The 20,152-nt window shown below is 40.3% G+C and overlaps 1 protein-coding gene across 3 annotated transcripts in view; it reads right to left on the reverse strand.

The window, feature by feature from the left end:
• LAMA2 (laminin subunit alpha 2) overlaps positions 1-20,152 on the reverse strand; it is a 353,391-nt gene that overhangs the window by 212,392 nt on the left and 120,847 nt on the right. For all 3 annotated transcript variants that reach the window (XM_021391626.1, XM_021391625.1, XM_021391624.1), the window contains exons 5-9: positions 16,812-16,991; positions 14,429-14,518; positions 12,070-12,187; positions 11,174-11,352; positions 9,240-9,339 (exon numbers count right to left, since the gene is read on the reverse strand). In XM_021391626.1, the coding sequence (XP_021247301.1) occupies positions 9,240-9,339; positions 11,174-11,352; positions 12,070-12,187; positions 14,429-14,518; positions 16,812-16,991 (667 nt within the window). The remainder of the gene's footprint in view (positions 1-9,239; positions 9,340-11,173; positions 11,353-12,069; positions 12,188-14,428; positions 14,519-16,811; positions 16,992-20,152) is intronic.

The raw sequence follows: 20,152 nt of genomic DNA on the forward strand, positions 1-20,152 counted from the left end.
CCTACACCCTTAAGGACAGTTTCCCAGGGGATCCCACCCAGCAGTTCCTTGAGCAGCTGGAATTTTGCTTTCCTGGAGTTCAGGGCCTGACTTTTTGCCAGGCCTGCATTCCTCCAGATCATAAACTCGACCAGGGCATGATCACTACAGCCCAGGGTGCCTCCAGTCTTAACCTCTCTAATGCTTCTTCCGCATTGGTGAGCACCAGGTCCAGTAAGGCTTCACCTCGGGTCGGTCTGTCTAATACCTGGACCACGAAGTTATCCTCATCAGACTCCAGGAATCTGCTGGATTGTCTGCCACCCGCCGTGCCGCTGTCCCAGCAGATATCCAGGTGGTTGAAACCCCCCACTGGGACAAGAGCCTGCGAACATGACAATTCCTGCAGCTGGAGCAAGAAGGCCTTGTCAACAGGCTTCCCCTGATCAGGTGGCCTGTAACAGACCCCAACCATGAGATGCCCTTTACTGGACCAATTCCTGATTTTAACCCATAAGCTCTCAACCTGGTCGTGGCTGTTACTCAGACACAGCTCTTTACAATCTACCCACTGCCTAACACAGAGGGCAACTACCCCTCCCTTCCTGCCCTGTCTATCCCTTCTGAAGAGTGTGAAGCCTGCAATCAGAGTGTTCCAATCATGGGATTCATCCCACCACGTTTCCGTGATAGCAACCAGATCATAATTTTCCAAGCACATCACGGTTTCCAGTTCCTCCTGCTTATTTCCCATGCTGCATGCATTAGTGTAAAGGCACTTCAGCTGGGCTTTCTGCCACACTACCTTTCTAGAGGGGCCCTCCCTCAAAATTCCAGAAGAAATCTGAATTTCTCCCCCACTGCTTCCTAAAGCCCTAATACCCTCTTGTCCATGCTCACGTGTTATCATAGCCACCAACCTCACATCATCCCTTGTGTTCCTCCTACAAAAGGGTGCGTTGTCCTCCTCCTTCCTCCCACAAGACTGTGGGATCTTACTTGCATAAGCCCCTCCCAGAAGCACTGGCTCATTACATACAGGGTCCTTACTAGTGACCCTGGTTTCATCCCCACCCCCCCTTCATACCTAGTTTAAAGCCCTTTCAATGAACCTTCCCAATTCCCATCGTAAAACCCCTTTCCACCAGTGGGATAAGCTACTCCTATTGGATGCTAGCAGGCCCAGTCTCGTGTAAATCGAGCCAAGGTCAAAAAACCCAAACCCCTGCTGGGCACACCAGGCTTGGAGCCAGATATTAATCTGTTGCCCCAAGGATGGGGAATACAAGGATGCTGTCAAGATGTGCAGGACTGGGATCAGGAAAGCCAAGGCACACATGGAATTAAGTTTGGCAAGGGATGTAAAAAACAACAAGAAGGGTTTTTTATTTTGGTACACTGGCCACAAGAGACAGGCAAAGGAGACTGTATCTCCTCTGATAAATGAAAAGAGAAAACTGGCCTCCTGAGATGTGGAGAAGGTTGAGGTATTTAATGAGTTCTTTGCCTTGATTTTCACAGCCAGTCAGCTTCCCAAGTCTCTTCCAAGAAGGGGTTAGGGGAGCAACATCCCTCCCAGGGTAAGAGCGGAGCAAGTTCAAGACTACCTCATGAGGCTGAATGTGTACAAGTCTAAGGGGCCAGACAATATGCATCCTATTTTCATGTGGTTGCCAAGACACTCTCCATCATATCTGAAAAGTCATGGCTGTCAGGTGAAGTCACTGGTGACTGGAAAACCGGGAAACATCCCTCCCCTTTTTAAGAAAGGGAAAAAGGAAGATCTGGTGAACTATAGGCCAGTGAGCCTCACCTCTGTGCCTGGGAAGATCATGGAGCTTCACCAAGTGACAGCATTAGTGGACCAAGGAAGGGTAACTGATGTTATCTACCTGGATTTGTGCAAGGCCTTTGACACGGTTCCGCACCATATACTTATCTCTAAACTGGAGAGATATGAAGGGTGGACTGTTCAGTTGATAAAGAATTGGCTGGATGGTTGTAGCCAGAGGGTTGTTGCCAGAGGCTCTACACCCAGGTGGAGGCTGGTCATGAGCAGTGTCCTCCAGGGACCTGTCTAGGAACCGATGCTCTTCAATGTCTTAGTCAATGACTTAGACTGTGGGATTGAGTGTAACCTCAGCAAGTTTGCTGATGACACCAAACTAAGTGGTACAGTTGTCACAATAGAAGGAAGGGATACCATCCAAAGGGACATGGACAGGATTGAAAAATGAGCCCACAAGAACCAAATAAAATTCAATAAGGCCAAGTGCAAGGTGTTGCAGCCTGGAAGGTCGGTGGTATCCTGGCTTACACCAGAAGAGTGGTGGCCAGCAGGGAGAGAGGGATGATTGTCCCCCACTACTCTGCCCTTGCAAGGCCTCATCTGGAGTACTGTGTCCAGGCCTGGGGCCCCCAGCACAACAATGATGCGGAGCTTATGAAATGAGTCCAGAGGAGGGCCACAAAGATGATCAGAGGGCTGGAGCATCTCTTCTATCAAGAAAGGTTGAGGGAGTTTAGCTTGGAGAAGGCTCTGGGGAGACCTCATTATTGTGATCTTTCAATACTTGAAAGGAACTTACAAGTAAGAGGGGGACTAACTTTTTACACAGGTAGATAGTGACAGAACAAGGGGGAATGGATTTAAACTGAAAGAGGGGATGTTTAGATTAGAAGTTAGGAAGAAATCCTTCACTCAGAGGGTGGTGAGGTGCTAGAACAAGTTGCCCAGAGAAGTTGTGGATGCCCCGTCCCTGGAGGCCTTCAAGGCTAAGCTTGATGGGTTCTTGGGTAGTCTGATCTAGTGGTTGGCAACCCTGCACACGGCAAGGGAGTTGGAACTAGATGATCTATATGGTTCCTTCCAACACAAACTTGGACTTCAGATGAAATAATTGTGCTGTTCACCCAGTTTGAGCAACAAAAGACACAGGCAATTTAGTCTTTTTAGAAGTGGGCCTGCCTTATTTGGAAGTTTAATGTATCCTTTCTTAGATTTCACAACTCAAGTCTCAGCAAATTCATATTCAATAACATGTTTCAGCCTGGAATAAAACTCTCAAATACTTGTTTAAATTTAAGTCTCTCCTTCACTGCCCAGTCAGTCCATTATTAGTTTTTCATCAAGAACTTTCCTCTCTTTTCTTAGTAACTGAGGAAAAGAGATCAGGATTTGAAACTCAACTTTCAACAGCCTAGCAAATTCCTTCCTTATATGGTTCATATTGTAGTTGGTATCTATCTATTAAGAGGCCTTACATGCTACAACAGAGGGAGGAAGCTGTAGAGACTTTAACCTACCAGGTATTTTTCTAGCTCTTATGCTTGTTGATCTGGTAAGTCTGTATGTTACATTTGGCTCACCTTCTTTAATTTACAGCACTATCATACTGGCAAAATTTAGGCTTATGTTTCTACACAATATGTATATTCCTGTCAGGGTACCCTTGATTATCTTTACCAAGCTTCTGTAGTGCTTATTATGTCAACAGGCTAATTAAATTATAATTCACTGTAAATGTTTCAGGTCCTTCTTTTGTTGTTGCTATTGTAAAGAACTAATATTTCAGTATATCTTATGTTTTTGGTCAATAATTTAATAGGCCTTGTCTGAATAGGGTTTTATTTGTTAAAGCTGTTTTTCACTGTTTTCTACCTGAATATTATCATTTTCTTACATACCTCTGAATGTATGGCGGTTTAAAAGTTCATTCTGGAGGATGAGTCACCTTGAAATGTGAGTTTTATCAGCTTCTTCCTAACCTATCCGTCTTTCAAAAATAAACCCATGCAAAGTCATGCTCCAAATCCTTGAAAAAACTTACAATCCAGAGACTGGCCTTGTCATTCTCAGTCCTATTCAACAGCATATATATTCCAAAAATAATATTGTGGAAGTCAGTGGGACTGCTTGCTGCACAAAGTTCTATGAAGCCTGAATAAAGACTAACTCTTATTTATCCTACAAGGTCTGAGAAAGTTTTTCAGCAAAAATAAAGATTACTATTTGGGCTTATATTATACATAAAGAGGAAGTAGCAAAAAAACCTTCAGTGCACAGTAGCATCTGAATTATGAAATTCTATAAGACTGCAAACTTTACAGATCTTGCAGGTACTTAAAAGACAATTAAAATGGCTATTTGTTAAAATCCAACCAGTACTGCTTGAAAAAAGAGTAATGATTTACCAAGGAAGTCTAAATGCTGCAGTATGAAGTAGTTCAAAATGCACAGATTCCTTCTTCACTTTTGTATGGACAACTGCAAGTGATCTCAATCTCACAATAATAAGCAATAGTCAGCTGTCTATTATTACCTATTATTACAATGGACTGAACATGAGTGAACAAGTTCATTTTAAAATACAATACATTGTTGCCTGTCAGTTACTTTACCAATACCACAATCTGTAAGCATATCATGATTCACGGGAAGATTTTGGCTCTAATATTTATATTGCTTCTGAAAATACTGTATATTGTTGCTATTAAACAACATTTGAAAAACATTCTTGGACATTCAAAGTGAAAAATACACTATACAAATCAGAATAATACTAGTTCATTTCAGGATGATCACTGAGATATATAAGGATATAGTTATACAAAGCAGATCGAAATGGAAATTACAAGTTTAAAATATAAAAATATTTCTTTTCCTGCAGAAACAATCAATTATAGAAATATTCCTTTATACCCTTCTCTTGTCTGCCCTAGCCTGAAACACCTACAGATTCAGCCTTTTAAATCCTCTTGTTGTACTTCACCTATGTACCAATTACTGTGATATTTATTACAAAGATCTGCTTTAACTGTTACTTACCTACAGTACTGAGGCACACAGAAAACATACAGCATTCAGATTCACTTTCCTGAAGAACAGTTCACAGTGATTTTATTTTCCAATGATTACTAAATTTCCATTTTAGTTTAAGGTTTTTTATCTGCCCAGGAGCTGACAGGGCTTGCTGAGAGATCTTTAAACTAGGTATGAACGGGGAGGGGGATAAAATGAAGCTCACTAGAGTGGAGCGAGTAGTTCAGAGATTTCAACTAGATTTGATGGGGAAAGAGCATGGAGGTCAATGGGACAGAGAAGGGCTTGGGGATGTTGTCGTTGGAGGAGATTGCAGGGAAAAACCTCTGAACTGTCCTGTAGTATCTGCTGGGAACTCCTCAGAGGAGATAACGTTACTGACCCCTCGTCCAAAACCTTCTCATGTTCCTCTAGGAAGCAGTGGGGGAAAACTTCAGATTTTTTCTGAGATTTGAGGGAGGGCCCCTCTAGAAAGGTAGTGTGGCAGAAAGCCCAGCTGAAGTGCCTTTACACTAATGCATGCAGCATGGGAAATAAGCAGGAGGAACTGGAAACCGTGATGTGCTTGGAAAATTATGATCTGGTTGCTATCACGGAAACGTGGTGGGATGAATCCCATGATTGGAACACTCTGATTGCAGGCTTCACACTCTTCAGAAGGGATAGACAGGGCAGGAAGGGAGGGGTAGTTGCCCTCTGTGTTAGGCAGTGGGTAGATTGTAAAGAGCTGTGTCTGAGTAACAGCCACGACCAGGTTGAGAGCTTATGGGTTAAAATCAGGAATTGGTCCAGTAAAGGGCATCTCATGGTTGGGGTCTGTTACAGGCCACCTGATCAGGGGAAGCCTGTTGACAAGGCCTTCTTGCTCCAGCTGCAGGAATTGTCATGTTCGCAGGCTCTTGTCCCAGTGGGGGGTTTCAACCACCTGGATATCTGCTGGGACAGCGGCACGGCGGGTGGCAGACAATCCAGCAGATTCCTGGAGTCTGATGAGGATAACTTCGTGGTCCAGGTATTAGACAGACCGACCCGAGGTGAAGCCTTACTGGACCTGGTGCTCACCAATGCGGAAGAAGCATTAGAGAGGTTAAGACTGGAGGCACCCTGGGCTGTAGTGATCATGCCCTGGTCGAGTTTATGATCTGGAGGAATGCAGGCCTGGCAAAAAGTCAGGCCCTGAACTCCAGGAAAGCAAAATTCCAGCTGCTCAAGGAACTGCTGGGTGGGATCCCCTGGGAAACTGTCCTTAAGGGTGTAGGCACAGAGCAGAGCTGGCAGCTCTTTAAGGACACCCTCCTGAGAGTGCAGGAGCTCTCCATTCCCCAGCAAAAGAAATCAAGCAGAGGAGGCGGGTGACCAGCATGTCTGAGCAAGGACCTGCAGCTTAAACTGAGGGAAAAGAGAGAAATGTAGGTGAAGTGGAAGCAGGGTTGTGTAGCCTGGGAAGAACATAGCGATGTTGTCTGCATGTGTAGAGATAAGAACAGAAAGTCAAGGCACAGATGGAGCTGAACTTGGCTAGGGATGTGAAAAATAACAAGAAGTGTTCTACAGGTACATAGGCAAGAGGAAACAGACCAAGGAGAATGCTCCCCCTTTGACACATAAGGACAGAGAACTGGCTTCCTCAGACATGGAAACAGCTGAGGTGCTCAATAAGTGCTTTGCCTCAGCCTTCACTGGTGGTCAGGCTTCCCATATCTGCCAGGACCCTGAACCTCTAGGTGTGGGTGAGAGGAGCAGATTCCATCGCATTGTAACAGTGGAACAAGATCGAGACCTCCTCATGAAACTGAATGTGTGGAAGTCCATGGGGCTGGATAATATCCATCCTAGGGCTCTGAGAGAGATGGCTGTGGTGGTTGCCGAGCCGCTCTCCATCATATTTGAAAAATCATGGCTGTCCAGTGAAGTTCCTGGTGACTGGAGAAACGGAAACATTACTCCCATTTTTAAGAAAGGGAGAAAGGATGACTCAGGGAACTACAGGCATGTGAGCCTCACCTCTTTGCCTGGGAAGATCATGGAGCAAATCCTCCTGGTTACCATGTTAAGGCACATACAACATGAAGAGGTGATCCAAGATAGCCAGCATGGCTTCACCAAGGGTAGATCTTGCCTGACCAATCTGGTGGCCTTCTATGATGGAGTGACAGCAATGGTGGACAGGGGAATGCTAACAGATGTAATCCACCTGGTCTTCTTCAAAGCCTTTGACATGGTCCTTGGGACCTGGATAGGCTGGAGAAGTAGCCCCATGTGAACCTAATGAGGTTCAACAAGGCCAAATGCAAGGTGCTGCACTTGGGCCAGGGCAATCTCAGGTATTTATACAGACTGGGAGAACAACTCCTCAAGAGCATCCTTGCGGAGAAGGACTTGGGGGTCCTGGTGGACGAGAGGCTGGACATGAGCCAGCAGTGTGCGCTGGCAGCCCAGAAGGCCAACTATGTTCTGGGCTGCATTAAAAGAGGAGTGGCCAGCAGTTAGAAGGAGGTGGTGGTCCTCCTCTACTCGGCTCTTGTGAGGCCCCATCTGGAGTACTGTGTCCAGGCCTGAGGCCCCCAGTACAAGAAGGGCGTGGAGCTCTTGGAACAAGTTCAGAGGAGGGCGACCAAGGTGATCAGAGGGCTGGAGCACCTGTCCTATGAAGAAAGATTGATGGAACTGGGCTTGTTTAGCCCAGTGAAGACAACGCTCCGGGGAGTCCTCATTGCATCCTTCCAATACTTGAAGGGAGCGTATAAACAGGAGGGGGTATGACTTTAAATGCATTGATAGTGATAGGACAAGGGGGAATCGTTTTAAACTGAGACAGGGGAGATTTAGGTTAGACATTAGGAGGAAGTTTTTCACTTGGAGGGTGGTGACACACTGGAACAGGTTGCCCAGAGAGGTTGTGGATGCCCTGTCCCTGGAGGCATTCAAGGCCAGGCTGGACGTGGCTCTGGGCAGCCTGGTCTAATGGTTGGTGATCCTGCACTTAGCAGGGGGGTTGAAACTAGATGATCTTTGAGGTCCTTTTCAACCCAGGCTGTTCTGTGATTCTATGATCTTCCAAACTAGTTGATTTTCCAAAATTATAAGAAATAACCCTACAGCCCAGAAGAGACCATTGTGGGACAGATTTCCACACTACAGACTATAGAGAATACCATGAAATAGAGTAGGGATAGATCCTTAAGGAACCATGTCTCGTGGAGAACCCACAGTGCAGCTAATTTCTTCCTGAAGGACTGCAGCCCATGTAAAGGACCCATGCTATAGAAGGGGAAAAGTGGGAGGAGGAATGGGTGACAGATAGTAGCGGTTATGGACTGACCCATCTCCCTGTGACAGTTGTGGTAGGGGTGAGGAGGTGGAGGAGCTGAGAATGAAGGAACGAGGTTGAGCCTGTGGATGTATTTTACTTTTTGTCTTTAATCATCACTTTCCAATTCTATTTAAATTGGCAATAAGTAAAATTAATTTTCCCCAAGTCAAGTCTGTGACAGTAACAGGGAAATGATCTCATCCTTATCATCAGCCATGAAATTTTTCATCTTATTTTCTACCTTGTCACGTTGAGGTGGAGGAGTAAGATAACAGCTGGGTGAGCAGCTGACAACTGGCCAAGGTCAACCTGCTACAATACACTGCGGTTATAGTAATCAGGCTCCATCGTTGTATCTAGAAATTTTAGTTTTATGGAACTGAGGTAGGTAGTACTTGATTGTTACAGTATATTTTCATTGATCTCTATTTCAAAAAAAGACTGCTAAAACATCTCTTATCAATAGATTGCAATTAGCCCAATTAAAATCTCTCTTAAGAGAGACTCTTAAGAACTGACCTCAAGTTTTATTGTCTTCCTACAATATTTTCAGAAGTTTGTCAACAAAAGCAGCAGAAATATATGCAATCCATTGTTTCCAAAGCATGAGACAGAAGTTTATTCCATATAAGAAGATAGGTTTTTTTTTTTCAGGGCTATCATAAAGAGCTTGTAATCCTATATAGATAATATAGATGGCAGATGATATATCACATTTCAAACAATTTTTTTCTAGGTTTCAAATTCAAATACGCATGGAGAAGTAAAGTGATGTAAAGATTACACTTGTACTAGTTTTAGTCTCTGCTGTAAAAGAAGAAAGCACTTTAAAGAGAAAACTCCCAAATATTCCATGGGCAATACTATCCCAAATGTACCATGTTTACAAGCCATGCATCTGAAGGAAGCTTCAGAAAATCTGGAAATATAAAATCTGATTTCCTAAGAAAATTATTATGAGAATGCAGGTGGATCATTGTTTGTATGAGTAAACAACAATGAAAGAAATCTTTAGAATTTCCTTTTTTTTTTTTTTTTTTAAGAGGAAGGACAAATACGATTCAGCTTTTTCTTTGACCACTGCTGAACTTCAGCTTTAATATCGTTGTCGTTTAGGAATCTTACCTCCTTCTGCATGTTTTTCATCTTTGACACAGATTTCATGTAAAGACCCATTTGGATCACAGGAACAAGGCTGGCATGGATCTGGGCTATCTGGCAATACCTACAGAAAGCAAGACGTTACAAAACAAAATCTTACCTTTAATGAGTAGGAACACCTATTTACTTTTTAAACCAAAATTAGGAGAGAGCTACATTCTGTGTAGGAAACTTAAACAAAAAAAGGATGGTTGCTTAACTCAGCCCATGCAGTCTTGACTTCAATGTTCCATTTTAGATTTTCATTAGAATCATATAAGTAATTTAGATACAATTAGGTTTTCAACAAAAACAAAGCAAGTACACAGCTATTAACAGAGACTTGTACCATTAAAAGAAATAGTCAAGTATCATAGAATCATAGAATGGTTTGGGCTGGAAGGGACCTTTTAAGACCATCTAGTTCCTGCTCCCCTGCTACAGGCAGGGACACCTCCTTCCAGACCACGTTGCTCAAAGCCCCATCGAGCCTGGCCTTGAGTGTTTCCAGGGAGGAGACATCCTCAGCCTCTCTGGGCAACCTGTACCAGTGTCTCACCACCCTCACAGTAAAGAATTTCTTCCTAATATCTAGTCTAAATCTACCCTCCTCTTCCAGTTTAAAGCCATTTCCCCTCGTCCTGTTGCTACATGCTCTTATAAGAAGTCCCTCCCCAGCTTTCCTGTAGGCCCCCTTCAGGTACTGGAAGGCCGCTATAAGGTCTCCTCGGAGCCTTCTCTTCTCCAGGCTGAAGAGCCCCAGCTCTCTCATCCTGTCCATGTAGGGGAGGTGCTCTAGCCCTCTAATCATATAAAGGAGTTTTTAAACATCGATCATCTAAAGTAGACTTTAAACATTCACTGGCTGAAGTAACCTTGATAAATAGTTCAGTTTTTCTGGCCAACATTATTCAAATAGCTAATTGAAGTTTGTCAGTCAATAACTAAACAAAAAGGGAAGTGAAAAAAAGTGAACATTTTCCTTTCCTTCCTGAAAAGGTTATCTCAAATAAAATTAAAGCTTAGTCTAATACCACACTGGAGATGTAAACTACATATATTTTTGTATATATATATATTTCCTACTAGTTGGACGCCAACCTGATTTTGATGAATAAATCAAGTGTCATTCTTTTGAATAGATCAGTACTCCTCTTCTACAAGCTCTAAGACTAAAAGCACTGTATCAGGGAGAATGTAATTATTGTTATTTGCTGATGTTTTCTGTTTGAGGAGTGAAAAGCAATCAGACTAATGGGCATGATTTCCTCAACTGAAACTACACAGACAAAATGTCAGGAATTTAAACACACACAATTAGTGTAGCTATTTAAAGCACAGGCACAGCCTGTATTGGCAATACAACTTAATATTAATATAATGTGCATCTTCTGACAGCTTCATTTTAGATGAAAATACAACCTTATATCCTGAAACACAAAAAACAATTCTTGTTGCACCAAAAACGAAAATCATTCCTGGGACACCATGGAATTTCAGTTATTATTTTTTCTATATTTCCTTTTAAAGATAAAAATTATAGACCCTCTTTCTCCAATATTGAGTGTTGAAATATTTCTTTGGTCTTTGATAACACATATTGAAATTAATTACTTAGGCAAAAGTTCTGTTTACAGGACCACATCCTACTTTAATTTAAACTGAAATATTAGCTGGAGGCCCTGACCTCAAGTGCATCCCTTCATATCAACAATATTAAGTTTCATATTTCTGTGAACATTAACTTTACAGATTTCCAGCTGTGAAAAGCAATTGCTACACTGTCAGAATTAAAAGTTAACATTCATAAAATGGCATCCAAACTCTGTCATCCCTTTTTTAATACTAAATTCTCCATGCTGAAGTGATAGTTTGAACACAAAGAATTAGAGGGAAGTGACAACAGAAGATGCACTTACCCCTTTAGGTCTGAAGTAACCATCAACGCAGGTCTCACAGTTTGTGCCATCAGTGTGGCTTGTACAATTAACACACACTCCACCCCCGATGTATTCTCCAAAAATATTCAAACTCTGATTTCTGTCTGCCACATTCTGATCATAGTAACATTCCTCAGCCTTCCCATGACAGTTGCATGCTAAAAGAGAAGGAAGTGTATTAGCAAAGACTTTCTAAGTTATTAAAATCAGTCTTTTAACATTACAATCATTTGTACCACATGCAGTATATAGCTGAAAACACATTCAGGCATTAATTTCCTACTTCATCTACAAAAAAGGAATGTGGTCTAGTCACAAATGCAGCCTGAAACTCTGGATATTGTATTTTTTTCTTGATATTGTGTCTTGGGGGCAATGAAGTGGACAGATATAGACTAATTAGGTTCTTCCTTTTTTTCTTTCTCTTTTTTTTTAAAAAAAAATTGATGATCCAGAATTTTTTTGGTCGTTGCACAAACATATAGCTCATGAAATAGCAATTTAAAATAAGAGGAATCATAAGAAAAAATATCAGAAATGTATAAGTAAATTAAAATAACTTTCATGAAAGCTAAAGGATGTCCTAAAAACACTTGTTTTTCACATATGCATATAAGAATTTGGTCAGAATAAAAGAGAATCCCAGTCTTAAAACATTTTGAGAAGTTCAGATCTAAACTGACTGAGTTCAATAAAAGTACAATTTTACATGTAATTTTTCTGTGGACTTTTTTGGGTCAGCCTAAATAAGTGAACAACACTGATTCATTAACAAATGTGGTTAGAAGTAACATAAATTGCAAAATCATTTATGACTCAATTTCAGTTTTCACCAGCAGCTACAGTAATCCTCTTCTGTTCTGCTTTCAACTTACGTTCACATTCATGCTTAACCAGGAAAGTCCCAGCGTGCCAAGGTTTTTGATTGAAACCAGGACAACACCGATCACATGTCTCTCCACAAGTGTTGTGCTCACACTGACAGACAGATTTCTAATTAAAAAAAAAATAAAAAAATTTACAAAATGTGATGATTTGAAGCATTTGTCCCTGTATGTAATCTGCATTCCAGCTGAAATTATGAAAATGTTATCATTAATGGCTAAAATCTGTAATTCCTTTGTTTACTAATTTTTATTTATCTACGCATCCTGTATTCACTCATGAGAGACAAAAGTTTATTCAATAGTTCAATTTTAGGAAAGTAGCCACAGTGTGGAGGAATTTGGCCAGAGAATCTTAGGAGAATCCAAGAACACCAGAGAATCTACTTCCAACTGACTGAAGCAAGGAGAATGGGAGAACGAAAGCTCCCCAGTGCAGCAAATAAGACAAAGTGCTGGTAGTCCTCAAACAGAGCTTCGCATTACAAGAAAACTGACTTGATTGCTAGGTCACACTAGAAGGGGTGATCCAACCTCTGCCCTTTCCTTGATGTAGCACTCCTGCAGCTGCAGAGGAAAATCAGTTCTGCTGACTGATCCCATACAAATAATCATCTTTTCTTTTAATTTTAAGATTATTTTTTACTGGATGATTCAGCTCATCTTGTAACCTTCTAATTGTACAACTAAATTGCGTCTGAGGCCAGCAAGAGAAGTTTTAAACAGGAGATGGGGGGAAGATCACGACCCTTTCAGCGGCCTTTCAGTTTCTCAGATCACCTCAGTCTCAGATTAGTCTCAGCATGAAAACATTGCTGTAGGCAACACACAAACTCTGAGCCTCAGGGAAAGAAAGAAACTGTTGTTTACAGACAGGAACAAAAATCATCTTCCCAATTGTTTTTCATTGGAGCAGATTTCCTGTGGCCCACGTGAGCCCTCTCAAGGACAACATAGCAAGATTACCTGGAGAAATTCTATGGCTGACCAGGCAAAGCATGAATCTTGCAAAACAAGGACAAGTTAAAGAAAGCTTCAGAACAGCAAGGCAGTAAATTCAAGCAAGTTTAGTCTTCTTAATGCTAGAGGAAAATTTATACAGTCATGATGTTTTATAAGCCAAAGTCCACCTATTTCAGTATGGCTCATTCTAGAGAGTATCCTTGGAGATCTAAACTAAATATTCCAAATCTCTAATGGCTTGAGTTGCTTCACTCACTGTATTTGTGATACTGGTTAGACAATATATATCTGTCATCCTACAAAAGATGATACCGCACTTGTCAAAATGCTCTTTTAATCAAGAAGTCCAACTATCTGAAGTCTGCCTTCATCTGCAATAATAGCTCTTATTTTCTGAGGTAGACCCACATGGCACTAAGATATCACTGCAGTTTGCTAACAAAGACTATCCATGTGTTTGAAACAATACAATTTTCTGTTATATTGCATAAACATTCTATTTGAGTGAATAGTATATGAAGAGCTCCCCCACTGTGGCATACCAGTAATATTAGTAGACTGCAAATTCTGTATTAGTGATGATGTGCATTTTGACCATCAATAATAAATTGCATTTCTATATTTCTGTTATATTGGCTACATGTTTATTAATGGTGTAAAAAGAGATCTACATGTTTAGAATAAATTATGAGCAGTTTGTGATTTTCAAGACTAGATTGATTGATCACTCAATATTTCATGTACAGTAAATATGTCCTTACAGAGTCATCATTTGTTTGCAAGTATCGATTAAATACTTGACAGTTATTTAGGAAATACCTAAACCAATATCAAATAAGAAAAACTGACAATATTCAATTCTACAGCTACATAACGTAACCCTAATTTCTGTTTTTTTTTTTTCCCTAGGAAATATTGAATATGAACGGAATTATCTGAAATCTATTCTTTCAATATAGAGAAACCTTCTGCTGACATTGCATGAATGGCTATTGTTCTGGTTGCCTGCACTATTTTACCCTGGCACAGCTTCTAACTGTTCTTCTAGGTCATGGGTGTTCAATCTTTCGGATTGCCTGGGCCACACTGAGAGAAAAGAAATTGTCCTAAGTCACGTATAAAATATATAATATAGTTAATGGATATAAGTAATAAAGCTTTTATATATATATTTAGTTATTAAAACATTAAAAAAGAGGGCAATACAAACTTAAAGCTAGTGGGTTGAATATGTATGTTCTATATGAAGAAGAAACAGAAATTCATAAAACTCTGAGGAATGTTAAGATTCTTTCTTATGTTCCACCTTGTGAATAAGGCACATTTAGGGAGGGAGGGAGAAAGGAAGACAAAGAAAGAAAAGACAGAAGAAATAAATAATACATACATTGGTCACTGGATCAAGTGGACAAGACTTTGCGTGTCCTGAGCATATGCACATGCCACCAACTGAGATATCTTTTATAGAATAGTAATACTGTAAGATAAAACAGAAAATGAATTGCTAAGTGGATTGTAAAATGCAGGTGCCAAAGTACGGAATTCATATCTGGTGACAAAACTGTCAGGTCCTGTTTTACTTCTTTTTTTGATCAGTTACAAACATAGTATAAAAGATTATAAAAGATAATCCAAGCTGCATCTTAATAAACAGATGCAGGCTTAGTGAAAGAAAGGGTATAAACTGGCACAATTCCATTTGTTTGAAGCCACAAGAGCCATGTCAATTTATACACAACACAAACCAAATATGAACATAGGTAATATGCACAGTGAATAATGAAAATTCAAATGCTGTAGAATTTAATCGCTTCAGAAAACATGAAAAGGAAAAGGCATGATAATGAGGAGAAGGGAAAGGTTAGGAAAAAAAGCTCAGAAAGGAACACCTTTGATCAACTTAGTTGAGTATTGCTTGGACATTCTCTGGGCTGTGGAAAGAACTGTTCTTTCCTTTAGAAGGGCCATGGAAGAGTCTTCTTTGATAAGATTTAAATAACTTTTGACCTGTTGCTCTTACATATGACCATTTCTCTTTGGTGGAGATTAATAACACTAACCAGAAAGGAGAAGGTTGAAAAATCATTTATCATAGAATCATAGAATTGTTTGAGCTGAAAGGGATCCCTAAAGGTCATCTAGTCCAAATCCCCTGCAATGAACAGGGAAACCTACAGCTGGATCAGGTTGCTCAGAGCCCTGTCCAGTCTGGCCCTGAATGTCTCCAGGGATGGAGCATCCACCACATCTCTGGGCAACCTGTTCTAGTGCCTCACCACCCTTATAATCGTATGTTATTATATATCTGAAAAGCGAATCTTAGATGACATCTTGTCCACTTTTGCCTGTTATGGAGAGGGTCCTTTAACACTTTAGCAATTTGCTAATCAAAACAAACATATGCCATTTACAAATTTTGCTGTATCTGTGTTCAACCTCTTTTCAGATCATTTATAAATATATCCAACAAAGCAGAAACTCACTTCCTATTTGTTGGAATGTCTTGTCTAACATATTCTATAGAAAAAGTCAGAAAAGTATTGCAAGTTCTAATTAGTCCGTGTTCCTTTGAAAAATATCTCTACAACAACCTCATGGAAACCTGCCATACAGGAGCTATTGTTCTTTGTTGGCTTGAGAAATTGGTAGATTGTCCTTCAGTAGGTTTTAATGAGGTGATAGTGATTTTTAGAGTGTGTATTGGGATCTTAGATTCGGTTTTGTGATTCTGCTCACTTAGAATCACTAAACGTATATACTTAAATAAACATACTATTTTCATAATTAGTGAGGTGTGCAATAACTATACTGAACTGAAAGCAATTCTGGGTTTATGGTACATAACTGAATGCCACATTCCAAACTTTCAGAAGTAGCCTGCTTCCTACAAATTTGGAGGAAAAAATGAAAACTACAAAAGCTTCCTTCCTAAAAAGGAATAAATTTTCCTTTTTACACTTATCCATCACTGATAGATGATGATAATTAAAGCCAAGAATGCCAATAATTACAGTGGCACCATAAACATATCTCCAGAAAAAAAATAAGATCAGCAGAAAGAAGAAGTGAGCAGAAATGAAAAATGTGGACAGGTATACATTCTGTAAAATAGCTTTAAAGAATGTTTTGTGAAAAAAAAGAGGAAAAAAAACCAACAGAATAATATGCAGCACTGGAGCAGCAGGAAGACAGACATATGTCACAGGAAGACAGTATGGAAGGTAGAAAGACAGAGGTCAGGGGTGCGTACGCACAAGTAACAGTGGAGAAGAAGGATGTGGTGTGAGTTTGAGTACTGCATCCATTCCTTTAAACAAAAACAGTATATAAATTTCCCTGCTAGCAACAATCATATAACAACGCCAATAATGTTGCATTCCAGTACTACTGGTACTAATAGTAGCAGTACTAGAAACTGTACTCAAGTAAAATGTTCTAGGGATGCTAAAGTTAGCAAAGGATTGAGCAGCTGAAGAGGCAGCAGGACATTATCTAACAGCTGACATTTGCCAATTACCTACATCAGAAAATTTACATTCAAATGAGCTCTATGTTTATGTACGTCAATAACACCATTAAGCAGAAAACATAGAACTGTGACTTGTGATAAACAAAATGCTGAGAAGACGAGGAAATCCTCTTACTACCAATATTTTGACAGATAACAACAGCCACCCATAACTTTCCAGAATTTCTTATGCTAAGCAGGAGGTACATAATTTCTAAGAGAACTTTTACACATGTATTTCTACTGTCTTGCCAGAACTTACCCTCCTTGTAACAATGGGATCAATTTCATTGGGATCTTTGTGTGCAAACATCATTAAATCAGCATTTAGTGTCCGTATCCTCTGAAATCTCAGGCGAATAAAGCGAGCAGAGGTGAATTCCAGTAACGTACGTGAAGGATCATCAGCACTAGGCCGTCCATTAATTAGGGAAGTGTGAATCTGGAGACAGAATTATAAAAGCAATAAGCCATTAGATGACAGCAATGCTGCCATGATTATGCCAATAAATGTCATTAAAGGCACTGTGTGAATGCCTTGTAAATGTAAAATATCTTCATCTATATAATGCAGATCTCCCCACAAAAATACTCCATGTATCCAGTGATCCCCCTTGAGCAAAGGAAAGTTATGAGCTATTGAATAATTATAGCACAAACTGCATAAAAAAGCAAAGACTAACAATAACGTTCACGCTGCTGGCATTTCATTTCTCCACTTCTAACATTAAATACATATTTTCAAGTTATTGAACAAATGAAGGGATCGAAAATCTGAGTTAAAGGAATGGATACATGGAATGGGACTCTGAATTCACTAGGGATCAGTTTGCACCTCTTAAAGCAGTTTTTATCCAAAGACTTGAATGACGTTTTTTCTAAAGCTTCTATCTTCTGAAATTCTGAAAACTACAACAGCTGTGTGAGATGAAATAAGCATTCATAAGCACCACCCACTGTCTCTTCATGCAGTATAACATTGCCTTTGAATCTTGTTCTCAACAATTTGAGTTCATTTTCTGGGTTGCAACAGTTTTCACCTTGTCCCTAAGAGAAGCTTTCAACATTTCTGAAAACAGTGTTCAATATGTGTTTTTCCAAGGATCCAATCTCCATTTACTGTTTGGTTTCTATAAAGATTGTCCCCCTTCCTGTGCCTGTCATATCCTAAATGCTAGAAATCTGGGTAAGTGTGCTGTAACTGGAATCTGGGTAAGTGTGGGTAAGTGTGGGTAAGTGTGTTGTAAGTCTTTCAGAAAAAGCCTCTGACTCCACTTGCAGCACCCAGAGTAAGGGAAGAAAATAGGCAATTTTCTCCCTCTCCTGCCAGGATGAACCCTTTCTAGCTGATCATTGTGCAACACACACTAGCTGTTAATCAACAGAACAAAACAGATGGTCTGCTACAGAAGAGTTCTTAGAACAGTCCTGCTTGAAGAAAAATGTCAGGTATAGCAAATATTGTTAATGAACATGTAGGAGAAGGGAGGAAAATACATTAATTTTCCGGTATACTGAAGTGTTAAATTTTAATTGGGCATTTTTATTACAGGCTGGTACACTGAAAGATGTTTTGGCGATGAGCTAAACAAGCAGAACATTAGAATGAATAAGAGAATAATTTATTTTTCATGATGTATGTGCTGTGCACCTCACCTCAGTGCTCCAACTGAAAGGTCAGGCCACCCAGCCGTTTCCTGTCATTGAACATGTTGTACTGCCCCTGTTTTAGGAAAATAGCTACATTTAGAATGCCAGCCGGCACTCACTCAGCACTGGCTGACTCACACTGAGGATGAGAAACACCAAACCTCTTTGCTCCCTGCAGAGCAGTAGTTCTTACTCTCCTGGAGGCAGGCACTGGATAGAAGTCTTATTGAATAACAGCTGTTTTTCACTGTTTATGTAATAATTATTACCTTTTTATTTTCATTACCAACAGGGTAACCTTAAACCTCATCACATTCAGCATCCTGTTCCATTGTATCCACAAAATCACACTGAGCCATTCTTCTGGGAGCAACTTTTTGTCATATCTTGCCCAAATACAGATCAGCACCTCTAAGCTTTTTCCAGGTTATCTCCTGGAAGAAGTGATATTACTACCTCCTCCTGAGATCATAACAACACTCTCACTTTGAACTTTGACTCGGTTTTGCTCCTGACTACAAGTAATTAATTTAGACAGTTGGCTGAAAAGAAACAGAATAAAATGCCATGAAAAAGACAGGGTAGGTAGACAGGGTAGAAAAAGATTGTACTAAAACCCCCGCAGGAGGTAAAGAGGTGCTCCTGAATGAGAAATGTCTGGCTATAAGCTGGACAAAAGCATATAGCCAGCAATCCAATTGCTCAGGTCCCCAGTGAAAAGAGAGAGCTGAACATGTGTGGAGAGTAAACTTCAAAGGAAACCTGGAGATGGTGACAATAAGTCCAGTGAAAATCAAGAGATCTTTCCAAAATAAGCAAGATTTTAGGAATAGCAGATGCCTAAAATTTCTTTTCGCATTAACCAGTGGGCAAGGAAATCCTTTTTTGTTTCCTTTTTTTTTTTTTTTTTTTTATTATCACCTCCTTAAACAGGATCTAAGAGATTCCTTTCTTATAGGCATCACACATCAGGGTTGTGGTTTTAAACAGAGGAATACTAAAGACTGAATGCTGACATTCCAGTCAAAGAGAAAGAATATACCCAACGTAGCGCTGAAAACATTCTGTCATTCACCTTGTAACAACAGCAGCACTGGGGCTATATGCAGCAGTCTGACTATCTTGTCAAAATAGAGAAAAAAATAAGGGTTCTGGTGTGTCTGCGGGGAAGGATGCAGGGAAAAACCCATGTACTGTAATAAAGTGCTCATAGAGAGTTAAGCGTATCAATCACAGGTGCAGCTTGACCCCAAATGACACAGCTGACAGTTGTATCTTCTAATTTATTATTATTTTTTTTTAAAGAGAGAACAGATTTAGTCCTAACACACTTGTTGGGGAGAAAAATATCTTGGAGTAATAGTTTTACAGAATTAAAATGTAAATTAATAAAAATCCCCCCCCAATTTTTTTTTCAAAATAGACTCCCTTTTTAAAAGGTGCTATAGATCTATCTGCCAGCAACACATCTATTTGACAGAGCTAACCTAACAAATATCACAGAGTCATAGAATGGGCTGGGTTGAAAAGGACCTCAAAGATCATTGAGTTTCAACCCCCCTGCTGAGTGCAGGGTCACCAACCACTAGACCAGGCTGCCCAGAGCCACGTCCAGCCTGGCCTTGAATCCCTCCAAGGATGGGGCATCCAAAACCTCCTTGGGTAACCTGTTCCAGTGCATCACCTCCTAATAAAAACTTCCTTCTAATATCTAACCTAAATCTTCCCTGTCTCAGTTTAAAACCATTCCCCCTTGTCCTATCGCTATCCACTCTCATAAACAATCATTCCGTCTCCTGTTTATACGCTCCCTTCAAGTACTGGAGGACCACAATGAGGTCTCCCCGGAGCCTTCTCTTCAACAAGCTAAACAAGCCCAGTTCCCTCAACCTTTCTTCATAGAAGAGGTGCTCCAGTCCTCTGATCATCTTAGTGGCCCTATGTTAAATATGA

Source organism: Numida meleagris, chromosome 3, assembly GCF_002078875.1.
Source record: "Numida meleagris isolate 19003 breed g44 Domestic line chromosome 3, NumMel1.0, whole genome shotgun sequence".
NCBI lineage: Eukaryota > Metazoa > Chordata > Aves > Galliformes > Numididae > Numida > Numida meleagris.